At 40.4% G+C, this 13,538-nt stretch overlaps 1 protein-coding gene across 1 annotated transcript in view; it reads left to right on the forward strand.

The window, feature by feature from the left end:
• dclk1a (doublecortin-like kinase 1a) overlaps positions 1-13,538 on the forward strand; it is a 29,701-nt gene that overhangs the window by 318 nt on the left and 15,845 nt on the right. Inside the window, exons 2-5 of the mRNA XM_086057869.1 lie at positions 139-579; positions 1,247-1,614; positions 8,224-8,323; positions 10,425-10,526. Coding sequence (XP_085913995.1) covers positions 177-579; positions 1,247-1,614; positions 8,224-8,323; positions 10,425-10,526 — 973 coding nt within the window. The 5' untranslated portion in view covers positions 139-176. The remainder of the gene's footprint in view (positions 1-138; positions 580-1,246; positions 1,615-8,223; positions 8,324-10,424; positions 10,527-13,538) is intronic.

Consider the following 13,538-nt stretch of genomic DNA (forward strand, 5'->3'; position numbering starts at 1 on the left):
CATGCTTGTTGGCAGTCCGACCGGATTAGACTTAATCTGTCATTAGGGTTCTAATCCAGGACGCGCGCCTGCTCGCTTCTTGCTTTGCTTTCACAACTTTTGTGTGCTTGTGTGTGTGCGCGCGCGTGTGTGTGGCAGACAGTACCACGGTGGTGCTGGTGGTGCCGCCGGGCCACATGACGGAAATGGAGCACTTCGACGACCGCGCTCAGCGCCACGGCGGCCGGGCCGGGTCGGCATCGGCTGCCGCCGGGGGTTCCGGAGCGGCCGGGGCGCGCGTTAACGGCGTGCAGAGCCCCTCGCACAGCGCGCACTGCAGCCTGTTCCGGGCGCCGCGCAGCCTGAAGGCCCTGAGCGCCGAGAAGCGCGCCAAGAAGGTTCGATTCTACCGCAACGGCGACCGCTTCTTCCACGGCGTCGTGTACGCCGTGTCGGCCGATCGCTTCCGCACGTTCGACGCGCTGCTGGCTGACCTGACGCGAGCCCTGTCGGACAACGTCAACTTGCCGCAGGGCGTGCGCACCATCTACACGCTGGACGGATCCGGACGCGTCGGCAGCATCGATCAGCTGGTCGAAGGTTAGTCAGGAATTGGCACGGAGCAGACAACTTTTGTGCCTGAGGGCAAAGTTTTATTTTTACAACACATATAGGGACAAATAGTGAACATTAAAAAGAAAAAGAAAAGTTTTGATTTGACCTCCCGTTTAATTGTACTTGAAATTGATTACATTATGAATATAGGGCTAATTAATTCATTAAAATGGGCCATTTTCTAAATTTTTCCATTTTATATAAAATTGTTTCTCTTTATTATAAAAATCCTTGCTTAATATTTTTAAGTATCATTAACTTGCCGATAAATTCATTAGCTTAATTTAAAATGAAAATAATAATAAAACTGAAATTAAAATGTATTTTCCATGATTTGTAATTTTGGAAATATTAACTTATTCGAAGTTGTTAGTTCACCGATTATTTGCTGTCTCTCTCTTTTTTTACTCTTTCTTTTGATTTTTTTTAATGCGATAAATTAATAAAATACAAAATACATTTGAAGAAAAAAAATCAAATACAGTACTTCATGGCAACATATAACCTGCAAATATGACTTAAACAAACCCCCTAGTGTCTATAAGCAGTATTGCGCTACCTTATTTGACAGAGTAATTTTTAACATGCGATGACATCATAGCCTTTCTGTCCATGATGTCACTCACCACGAACCTCCTGACGCCCCCTTCAGGTGAAAGCTACGTATGCAGCTCTGTGGAAGCTTACAAAAAGGTGGACTATACCAAAAACATCAGCCCCAACTGGTCGGTGAATGTCAAGGCGTCGGGGGCCGCCTCGGCCCGCGGGCCCCCCTCACTGGGCAGCGCCAAGGCGGGCCCCCCGGGGACGGGTGGCGGCGGGCTGTGCGAGAGCAAGGACTTCGTTCGGCCCAAGCTGGTGACGGTGGTGCGCAGCGGCATGAAGCCCCGCAAGGCGGTCCGGGTTCTACTCAACAAGAAGACGGCCCACTCGTACGAGCAGGTGCTCACAGACATCACCGACGCCATCAAGCTGGACTCCGGAGTGGTCAAGAAGATCTATACGCTGGAGGGGAAGCTGGTGAGTCAAACGCTAACAATTCAAATGGCCATGCATGGCGGCGCGCTAACGATTAGCATCATCTTAATGCTTTAATTAAAATGCGGGATTTTGAACACAAACGGTGGCGCAGCACGTGGACAGACAATATAACAACATTCACAGACATATATTCTTTATCCTCTCTGTGTATGGGTGCATTATAATTCTTTGACCAATTGTTCAAATAAAAAAATGTACAATTGATTATTTTACTCATATTTTTGTTGTCCTATTCATGAACTCAAAATAATCTACAGTTACATATGGAAAAAATAAATATCAGTGTAATTCTTCCTTACCATCTATTCATGCTAAGCAGCTACGTTGCACAATAGAAATCAACATGACTACTCAAAATAATCCACACAAAAAAAAGTCGGCAACCCTGGCTCACTTTTATTGTTTTATCTAATCTGATTGTAATTGAGTTGAGTTGAGCATTATTCATGATAAGCACTGTCTTGCACAATATAAATAAATACCACCACTAAAAATAATCCATAGTAAAGAAACATTCTGCACAATTGAAATCAACCAAATCACTTGAAATAATCTACAGTATGTTTGGTCACACATGGGAACGTGTCACAGAATTATTATAATATGATTGATCCTTGGCGACCATTCAATAAAACAGCCACCTTGCAGAATAGAAATAAACACAAATAATCCACACACAGTAATAAAAAAGAAAAGAAAAACTAAACTGCACCCTTAGTCATGCACAGACACATGTTATGTACTGCCAACTTGCGCAATTGAAATGAGGACTGAAAATAATCCACAGTCATAAAAATTGTAGTCAAATAGTCATTGTTGTTTTTGTTCATAACTATTAATAGATAGACTTTTGTGAATGAAGAGCATTTTCGCATTCCATAGTGCAGAGAGAGCTATGAATGGTGTGTGACCATTGTTGTGGTCGCCCACGCCACATAAAATACAAGTAGCATCACGGTGTACATCTGAGTCACGGGCCCTTCAAGGTCCACCCACTTGCTCATCTGTGCCGTTCATTCATTCCCGTCAATGGATTTCTTAAAAGAAACGCAAAAATAATCCTGGAAAGTGAAACGTGGTTTGTTAGGATTTCCATTGGTTACAATGGCATTGCAGTATTGTTTTATAGCGCCACCTGTCGCTTTGGCATGTACATGACAGTCAGTTAGTGTGTCTTCACGTGGATGATTCTTTTTTAGGAAGGAGATTTTTCGATTATAACTTCAAGGTTTTCTGTTGTTTTTTAGTAATTTTTTTCTTCTTAATCCAAATTTGACTTTTTCTTTCTCAAAATCCGTCTTTATTCTTATAGCATTCCTCATCATTTTGTGCGCCTCTCGTCCACTAACGCTGACGGGCGTCGCATCCTGTCTGACCTCACACAATCCATTTAACGATCGGCCATGATTAACCCAGCAGGGCGTCGTTCCAGATTCCAGATCGGATCTGCACTTCTTAAAAAAATAAAAAAAAAAAAATAAATAAATAATAATTTCTCTTTGAGAATCCTCCTACACGAAATTTAAAATCTCACTTTTCCTCCCAACGCCTGCTGGCTCTCCGGTTGCCACGGGTTACGGTTGTCTGGGAGATTACACAATAAACTCCCCTCTTCTCTTTCTGCAAGTAAGGCTATTATGGCAGCGCTATTTTTAGCCGCTCTATCGATTGGGCCAGCGGGCATGGCAACACGCGAACCAGCCGGGTCGGGTGCACTTTTTTTTTTTCCCCCTTCTCAAACTTAACGAATATTAAAGATCACGAAAGCACAACGGACAAATAGGAGATTAGTTTAAACCGCTGTGAAATGCGCTTAATCTGTGTTGTAATCGCGACTAAAACAGCCTGGTTTATGGGGAAGGGGAAAAAAAAGATTGTAGACCCTTTCATGGTTTATACCAAATCCTTTTCACACTTCTACTTGATGTCATCATAAGTCAAATATTTGACAGCTGGAGGATGACCTGATAAAACATTGATGACGCTTTATTGAATATCAACTGTGTGCAAAAGTAATTACCCGAGTGCACGCCCAGATTGGTTGACTTTATGTGTGTGTGTGTGTGTCAGAAGTGGGTTTCTAGGTTGCCGCTTGTGACGCGGCGTCCCGGCAGAACCAACGAGTCCAAAGAGAGAAAGCGAGATGACGTCCAAACGGCTCACTCATCTCAATGCGGTCATTAACCTCTTTTAATGAGGACACACAAGGCTCATTGAGATTTTTTTCTTTTTTCTTTTTGTGGGTCGACTCGTGAGAGGGGAGCCTACCAAATTTTCGTATAGCTACAAGTGCGGACCAAATGTTGTGTGGTTAAGTGAAATTGGCTTCATTGTTGACGTTACACTCTAAAAACAGTTAGCTCAAAAATTGGACCGATCCTCTGTTTGGGTCTATCTGATCCAATTTTGAGTCAAGAAATGTGTCTTTCAGTGTAAAACTACTAATAAATATTGGTCAGATCCTTTACTTGGTTAAAAAAAAATGGGGTCATTTTGTATAGAACAACCCATAAAGTTGGGTCAAATTGACCCATAAAGTGGATCGGTCCATTTTTGATCCATAATTGGGTTACTTTCGACCCAACTGTTTTTAGAGTGTAAGATGGCCGCTTCAAACCAAAATGGCTGACTTGGTGTGTGGCATCTTTTGCGGGTCTACTTTTGGTGGACATGTCTACCAAACGTCATGTCGCTAAGTGAAGCTGGCTTCAGGGGCTGAATTTTGAAAATATTTGGTCAAGATTTTACAGGATCTTGTGGACTCGAACTACAGTAGGTGTTGACAATAAAATGGCTGCTTCAAACCAAATTAGTTGATTTCCTGTGTCTTTTCAGGCATGTTCCTTGAGACTTTTTTTTGTGGGTCTGCTCATGATGGGCAATTTCATATGGCTAAGCGAAAACTGTCTTCAGGTGCTAAATTTGTGAAACATTTGTACACGAGCTGCAATGGCGGCTTCAAACCAAAATGGCTGTCTGACTTCCTGTGCTTTTTGGGGCGTGGCTTTTTGATACATTTTTTTGTGGATCTACTCATGCCTTCCAAATTTCAGGTTGCTAAGTGAAACAGGCTTTGAGAGCTGAATTTTCGAAACACTTGGTCAAGCAGTGACCTTGTGGAGTTTGTTGACCCTAAAATGGCCGCTCCAAATCAAAATGGCAGACTTCCTGTGTCTTCTTGAGACTTTTTTTGTGTTGCTACTCATATATGCAGATCTATTAAATACACATTTCTAATTGAAACTTTTCCAAGATGCTACATTTTCCAAGATGCTAATTGGAGCTGTCCATGAGAGGCTGCAACTGTCTCTCCACTAGAACCCGATCCCGATAACCCCCCCCGCCCAGGTTCCGCTCTCTAGCGCCCCTCTGAGGCTCCTGGTGTCACATTTCAGCTTGTAACTTGAGCAAGAAGGTATCCGCTTCCTCTTTCACCTCGCACTCCATGGTTGCCGAGCAACAGCCGCCGGGTTCTACTGTACGTGACGCTGATTCTGATCAAGAAGATAGACAAGCTCTAAGTGGCTTAGAGAGCACAGCCACGGCTCCACTATTAATACTGTGGTAAGCTGTGTTTGCGCACACACACGCACACACACTATAACCTGTATTGTTTATACCGACTTCAGCTAGGTTTGTTTGCTAACTAGAACTAACTTAGCGTAGGGTCTAGAAATAAATTAGTTTAGTGTGTAGAACTAGGTTTGTGTCCGGTCTAGACTATATTAGTGTAGGGTAAAATGTTTTTTTTGTTTATGGTCATGATGGTGTAGGGTCTTGAACTAGATTTGTGTTGGTTATAGGCTGAGGTGGCAAATCCAGGTCCAGAAAGTAAAAACCCTGCCACAGTTTGGCTTGAGCTCCTTATGCTAGCTAGCTAGCTCCTTAGCGGGTAACCCAGCAGCCGGGGAGCTAGCTTGGGGGCTTGCTAGCTAGCATAAGGAGCTCAAGCCAAACTGTGGCAGGGTTTTTACTTTCTGGATTTGGATTTGCCACCTCTGCGTATTGGACTAGATTAGCAAAAAGGGTGTAATACGTTCTTATAGGGTTTAGAACTGGGTTTATTTAAGGTTAGAACTTGTGAGTGCAAGTTTTTAAAGCTAGGATTGTCTCGTGTCCAGAATTAGCTCATTTAGGGTTTAGCGCTAGGTTCATTATCGACATACTGTGCATTTTAGGGGGTAATTGGACTTTTCAGGTTCCAGTGATTTGCAGTGCTGGTTCTATCTTTCTTTGTGCCTCATCATCTTTCTCCTCCTCCTCCTCCTCCTCCTTCTGCATCCAGCACTGCAGTGACCCTGACAATAAACCTCATCAACAAGATAAAGACCACAAGCAACATCAAGAACATTTATGCAAACAAGCGTAATATTTTGCATAGCCGGTCGTTGATATTTGGATGATGATGATGATGATGATGATGATGATGATGACGATGACGATTGATGTTTGGTGCTGTAGTGCGTCGGATCCTGCTGCTCTGCTGAGTCACTGTGACTCAGCACTTCTGTGTGTGTGTGTGTAGCTTGTTGTAGTGCAGCTACGTAACTTGTGTCATTTTATATTACGACTATAAGAACATTAATTTGTATCTCTTTGGTTATTATAATGACCTTGTCTGGATGCGTCATTAGGATAACATCAGTGAGGTAGTTTAGGTGTACCTAATGTTGTGACCAACCACAAAGGAGAAAAGAAGGCCATCAAGCTGAGGAGACCATAAGGGGGGGGGGGGGGGGTGCAGCGTAAGGATAAAACAATGCATTGTGGGATAAAATGTCCTATTTGTCACTTTTGTCGCACGCGTGCAGTGAAAACCATCAAACGAGTGAAGTTGAAGAGGGAAAAAGACATCTTGTATAAGATGATTATGCAATCCACCACCGGTGCGTTCAGGTGACCTCGGTAACGCCGGTGCCGTCTGTTGGTCCCCAGGTGGTGTTTACAGTCCTGAGCAAGATGGAGGTCAAAATGGGCCACAAGGGCTGTTCAGGGTCATCACAACTTCCTCTTTAAAACTTTGCTTTGTTTTACTTTGCTAACTTTTTCTTTCTTAAGCAATGTGTTTGGTTTGATTTTTTCTTGTTCATGCAATGTTCACTTTTGTCAATTTTAAAAATCATTTTTATCTGACTTTTTTTAAATGCATTTGTTATGCTTAACTTTTAATGCAGACGTGTTCTGAATTATTTGACTTGTTTTTAGAGTACAACTTTTTGTTTTTATGTATACATTTAAAAATATATATTTTTACTTTAATAACACAAATATTTTTTTTCACTTTCAGAACATGTTCTCAATTTTGGGTCTTTTTTTACCTTTTTTTTTTTTTTACTTTGTAACTTGTTATGTATATGAAAAATGTGTGGGGGGAAAATATGTAATGTAATTTTTGTTTTACATTTTTTTAAAGTAAATTTGTCTTCACCATTTTTATTTTCTATCAATTGTTCTTTTTTTTTTTACGTTTTGGAAGGTTTTTATTACTGTGTTTACAATCTCCAACTTTTAAAAGATTTTTTCCAACCCAAAATCAATGTGTTACATTTATGCAACGTTTTTGGACGACTAACTTGTTTCATACATTTTTTTCTTATTTAACTTTTCCATCATTATAACTTTTTATGCTCCTTTTTTTCCCCCACCTTTTCTTTTTTGGGAGTTTGACTGGTCATTGCCCTCAATGCGGTAACAATGTATGCTTGAATAATAATGTGGACAACTCCACTTAAAATTGTTAAAAAGTCAAAACAATTCCAAAACTTTGCGAGTTTGTGTTCGTCAGGGCAAATGAATTCAGCACCACGGCCAGCTCCCCTGGCCTCCAGCTCCTCACCAGAACTTTTAACAGACTTCCTCTTCCTCCATAACAGTAAAATGCAATTATTTTTCCTCCGGCACGTTTCCCACGCGCACTACATTTAGCAACTCGCAAAAACATTCAACTCCCACTCAGCCCGGCAATAATTGGCCAGCTGGAAAACAACTATATGTTGACCTTAAAATGGCTGCTTTCAAAACAAAACGACTGACTTCCTGTGTTTTTTACGGCATAGCTTCTTGAGACTTTTTTTTTTGTGGGTCTCCTCTTGATTGACATGTCTCAAATGTCACGTTGCTAACTGAAAGCAGCTAATCCTGCTCGACGTTTGTTGCTTTCTTTCTGAAGGCTGCTTCCAGACAGTGCTGTCCAACACTGCCGCCTTGTGGCTTCCTAGCACCAAGCCGGTTGTCAAGTGTGGTTTATATGTGAAAACGAATCGAACACTTTTCTCTTCTGCTGTCCCAAATAGTAGCAGATATGGGCAAAGGTATTGTGACGCACCTCACCACCAATTAATGGTAGAATGTCCCAATACTTTTGTACTGTGCAAGTCAACATTTTTATTTTTTTAGCTTACTGAGCAGTTCCAGAAGGTCAAAATATTAGAAACAGCTCTAAGGGTGATGTCTAATATCTCTCCTGTTTTAGTGCAGCTTTTTCTTGAAAATCACTCAAATAAATTGTTTGACACAAACATGCAAACAAATAGTCACTTTCTGATTTTATTTCTCATGGATATTTAAGAAATGTATTTTTCCTTGCAGGTGACGTGTCTGCAGGACTTTTTCGGCGATGAGGACGTGTTTGTGGCATGTGGACCCGAAAAGCTGCGCTACCAAGATGACCTCATGCTGGATGAGACGGGTATGATTTTTATTTGGGGATTTTTTAATATCTTTATTACTGTGTTTACGAATGTGGTTTAGGATATTTAGAAGATATTTAGCTCTGTGAGAGAGTCCAAATATTATTAATTGTATTATTGTAATGGGGGGGGGGGGGTACCAGAAAACAATATAAATATAATTTTATCTTGAACATTTTTATGTAATAATAGGACTTTTCTTAACACGACTTTTAATCTTAAAAAAAAAATCTTATTCTATAAAAACGGACTATTCTTAGTATATTATGCATAACTTTATTCTCTTAATATTGGACATTTTTTCTTAAAAAATATAGCATTTTATCTTTAAAAAATAATTTACTTTCATAATAATTCTGACTTTTTCAAGAAAAAGTATGACTAATGTTATAATGTGTGTTTTTCCAAAGTGAATATATAGAAAAATAGTAGGAACAACATTTATAGAAAAATAAAAAATATTCTTATGATTTGGAAAATGAAATTGTAGAAAAATACAATTTATAAAACTATTTGTGTAACATTGGGAATTTTTATCTTGAAAAATAGAGCATTATTTTTGTAATACTCTGACTTTTTTTTTTGAAAAATCTGATTTGATATTTTAGCCTGACAAATACCACTTTAATCTTTAAAATGTAGTGATATTGTGACTTTTATTTTTCTTTAAAAAAAGAAAATATGTATATATGTATATGTATATGTATATGTATATGTATATGTATATGTATATGTATATGTATATGTATATGTATATATGTTCTATGTAACCTAATTCTCTTAATACTGGGAATTGTTTTCTTAAAAAAAAATCTGACCTCATTATTTGAAGAAAAATATGAGTAATCTTGTAATATTTTTCCCCCACACCGCACGGTGCATTTTCTTGCTTTCCTCCTGTGCCTGTCTCGCACCTCCCATCTTGCGACGTCCCGCCAACACACACGCACACGCACACACACTTTTTCCTCGGCGGTCGCTTGAGGACACCCGCTCACCTGGCTTCACCCCGCAGTGTGCCGCTGTCCGTTTGTTTTACCTGCACTTCATTCCACAGCCACACATTTTAATTACAGTATTTAATTCATCCAATTAAAAAAATGTTAATTATGATATATAATACACATAAAAATGAATGACTTATTTAAACATTAAACTAAATAAATCTTCAATCTGCAATTATATATTTTTTTACCTACTGTTACAATGGTGTAATTCCATTGTTGACCAATAGATGGCGGCACTATATTCATTATGACATTTGAAAGAAGAAGTCGGAAAACAGGAAGTAGTTCAGCTCAGTCTAGTTTTTGCTGATTATTGTTGAACTTCACATCCCCTTCAATCCAGCTCTCCAACTTTTTACACCAAATACCAACTCAAAAAGTAGTTGCCTCTCTAAGGACCACCCAAAATATTTATTTGGGCGGTGAACAATACTAAAAGCTGACATGCAAATAAATTTGACATAAAAGTTAAACCCAACTAAACTGTTCGTAATAAATGTACTGGACTGGATTTTTGTGTGTGTGTTTTTTTTATTTGTTAATTAAGACACTATCAAATGATGCACCGGTAGAACAGTTCATCAGTTATTCTTTCATGTACCACGAGAGGGTGCCAGGGTAGCGCTAGAGGCAGTCAACTAATCACTGCTGGTCATATGACATATGGACGCCATCTTGTTACCCTGCCGAAGCCGAGTTGGCCGAACTCTCTTTATATACGGCTCTGGCTAGAGGTACGAGTACCACAAATTGGAGATTCACCCTCATCACTCAAGTGGAGTTAGTCCACTCCAGTTTTCAGGGGCTCAATCGGCATCCTTTCCTCACGCGCTCAAGCACGTGCTTCTCCGCTCTCCTCGATAATCAGCCGGAACGAGGCCGTCGCCTTAACTAGCGCAAGAAAGAGAAGCGAATGTCACGCGGCTCGTTAATCACACGTGTTTTTTTTTGTGAAATGTCACCCTAATGGCAGCAAAACAATTACAATTATAATCGTTAGCCCTTTTCATATGCCACGATAAAAGGTCAAAATGAGGATTATAAATATATAAATAAAAGTCTTAATGCATTCTAATGTATTCTGTTGTGTCAGAGTGTCGCATAATGCGTCCGATGAACTACGGCAAGATGTCTTCCATCCGAAGTTCCCCCAAGGCTTTGATCCAGACCCGACGCAGCAGGTCCCCCGCGTCCGGTAAGAAAACAAACACCAATCTGATGGCATTAAGAGAGAAATTGAAAATGTTGTTCTAAACTCTACATACACACTCGACATGGAAGTTTTTGTTCAAATTTAGAATTTAGACAAATATATTACCAAGTAAGTAAGTAAGCTTGACACTTTTCACAGACACAGGCCACAAAGTGATTTGCAGGGTTTAAAGCATGGCATAAAACATTTTCACCCACAAAAAAAAAGAAGAAAAAAAATACATTTTTATTGTTTTAATTACAGTATTACATATTTTGCTGTTTTTCAGTGTCATTTTCAGCAAAAGTTACTGATTAATTTTTATTATTTAGTCTCACAATCCTTTGCCATTTTTTGTGTCATTTTTCTGTTATACAAAAATGTATTAAAAAAAGGAATTAAAAAAATACAACGATTTTTTACATTTCTTGGTTCCAATGTTTAAAAAAAAATCAGAATTTTGAAATCTAATATCAAATATATAAAAATAAAACAATTCTATAAATACAAAAAAAAATATTTAATATAAAAAAAACATCCAAATTAATGACTTTTTCCAGAGTATGACTAATTTTTACTTTGTAAAAAAAAAAAAAGACATTTCAAAATTTATATTTTACTTTCTGTTTTTTGAAACAGTGTTTAGCCAAATATTGGTTATCTGTGGCTTAATATTGCAGCGGTATGGTGAACTAATGTTATCAAATTGACGTGATTTTGTTGACATCTTACAACTGTTATTTATTATCACACAATTAGGATGGATTATATTACTATTGGTGGTTGCACTTCCTGTTGTGTTGCTTTTTGTTTGGCGGCTCATTAGCATGGGAACAGCGTGAACAAACCACTGCGGGGGGGGGGGGGCATATTGTGTGTGCGTGCGTGAGTGTGTGTGTGTCATCATGCATAATTCGCATTTAAATGATATCCAGAGGGGGAAGAAAAAGGCAAACGGGGAACGAAGGTTGCCTGCTGACTCAATCCTGCAGCTGCGGAAAGTCGCAAGCAGGAAAAGTGCATCATGGGTAGTGGAGGACGCGTTTGTAAGGCAATTGTTCTCTTGGCGGCGCCCGCCGCAGCTTGCGCGACAAGCACTCCGCACGCCAAAGCGTCCGTCTGGAGCGCCGACGACGTCCTCGCCGTATCGTTGTGTCTGGGTTGAGGCGAGATGCTTTGGAGAGGGGGGGGGGAAAGGTTACGGGGAGTGAGTCATAACACCATCTGATGTGGCTGGCAGCTCAGGGAAAGCTAACGAGAACGTGTGTGCGCGAGAGAGGGGATTCTCGTTTTCGCGTACTTGTGAGGTTCATTGAGTGATAAAGGACGAAACCGTGTCCCCTGTGGGTGCCCATGAAGGGATTAAAACAAGATTGTGTGTGTGTGTGTGTGTGTGTAAATTCCAATTTAATTGAGTGAGTTACAAGCAGGGCTGGACTGGCCATCTGGCGTTCAGGGCAGATGCCCGTTGGGCCGCCCTCTTTTGGAGCCGATGCAGTGCTTTTTAATGATTATTTTCCTCCATTTTTACCCCAAGAGACTGGCCTACAATTTAGACGGGCTCGTGACTATATCCATTTTTAATATAGACAGCAAACTGAACCAATACCAGTCAATATCAGTGTCAGAACTATGTGCTAGGCAGGGGTGGTCAGGAGTCGGGGCCAAAGCCAGGCCTAGATCAAATGCCAGGGCCAAATTTTTTTTGTGCCAGTCCTGGTCACAAGTGATGCTGAAGGGTAAAGGAAGGCATCATGTCCACTGCGTGTGCCCATATCGGGAGTAAAACAAGATTGCGTGTGTGGTCTTGTTTTTGTTACATAGTGGGGTCAACATTTCAAGATTTCACAGAGTTGTGGGGCCCACCCGTCCATGTGGGGCCATTTTGCTGGGCCCCGCAAGTTTAGACCTCTTTTTGAGGGTCAAGACTTGGTTTTAGAGTTTAGGTCTGAATTGGGTTATGGTTGAGGTTAGGGTAAGGAATAGGGGTAGGCAATCATTTTTGAGGGTTGGGGTTAGGGGGAGGGGCTAGGAAATGCATTATGTCAATGAGATGGCCCCACAAAGATAGTAAAACAAGATTGTGTGTGTGTATGTGGTCTTGTTTTTGTTACATAGTGGAGCCAACATTTCGGATTTCACAGAGTTGTGGGGCCCACCCGTCCGTGTTTAGACCTCTTTTTTGAGGGTCAAGACTTGGTTTTAGAGTTTAGGAAGGAATTTCATACTGGATAGATGGGTGCACGTGAATTCAGTAGCGTGTGCGTGCACGTGTCAGCCTGGTCCACGGTCGCCACGGCAACAGATAGCCACAAAACAACAGCACGTCCATATATGTCAATAACTTCCTGGCCCATCGCTTGAGTCACTTCTGGGAAACCTTCCTCTTCACCATCCTCATCATGATGTTGTTCTCGGGACTGTTGTTTTTGTCAGTGTGCTACTAATCTCTTCAAATATGACAAATACGTCATTCTTTGGAGCTGCTTTTCGATCAAGCTCCTGTTTGTCTGTTTTGCTCATATAACAACTCGGTACATCCAGTCCAACATTCATGTGGACAACAAAAACATTCATGTAACAACATAAAAAAAAAAAAATCTTGGTGCTCCTGGTCATTCTACTCCAGTGCTCCAGGGGGCAGTGATAGGCTTACTTGAACCTTGCATTGCTGTTTAACTACAACCACAAATAATATACTCGTGTTTGGTTGATTTTTTTAAATTATAATTGCCGCTGACATTAGGGTTGAATCTCAGAGTTTCGCGTTAAATTGGGTTTCAAGTTAGGGTTTTGAGGCAGTGTTAGAGTTTCAAATGAAAGTTTCAATTAGGGTTTAAAGTCAGATTGTGCATTTCAAAGTTGAGTTCGGGTTTCAAGCCAGGGTAACAATTGTAAGCACCAAGATTTCAAATTGCGGTTGTGCTTTCACATCCAGCTTTCAAACCAGCGTTAGGGTTTCCATATCATTTATTAAGCACATATATTTGCATGTAAACGACGTTTCATGATCAA

The sequence above is a fragment of the Leptonotus elevatus genome, chromosome 16 (assembly GCF_054856555.1).
Source record: "Leptonotus elevatus isolate MCC_2025b chromosome 16, RoL_Lele_1.0, whole genome shotgun sequence".
NCBI classification, from domain to species: Eukaryota; Metazoa; Chordata; class Actinopteri; order Syngnathiformes; family Syngnathidae; genus Leptonotus; species Leptonotus elevatus.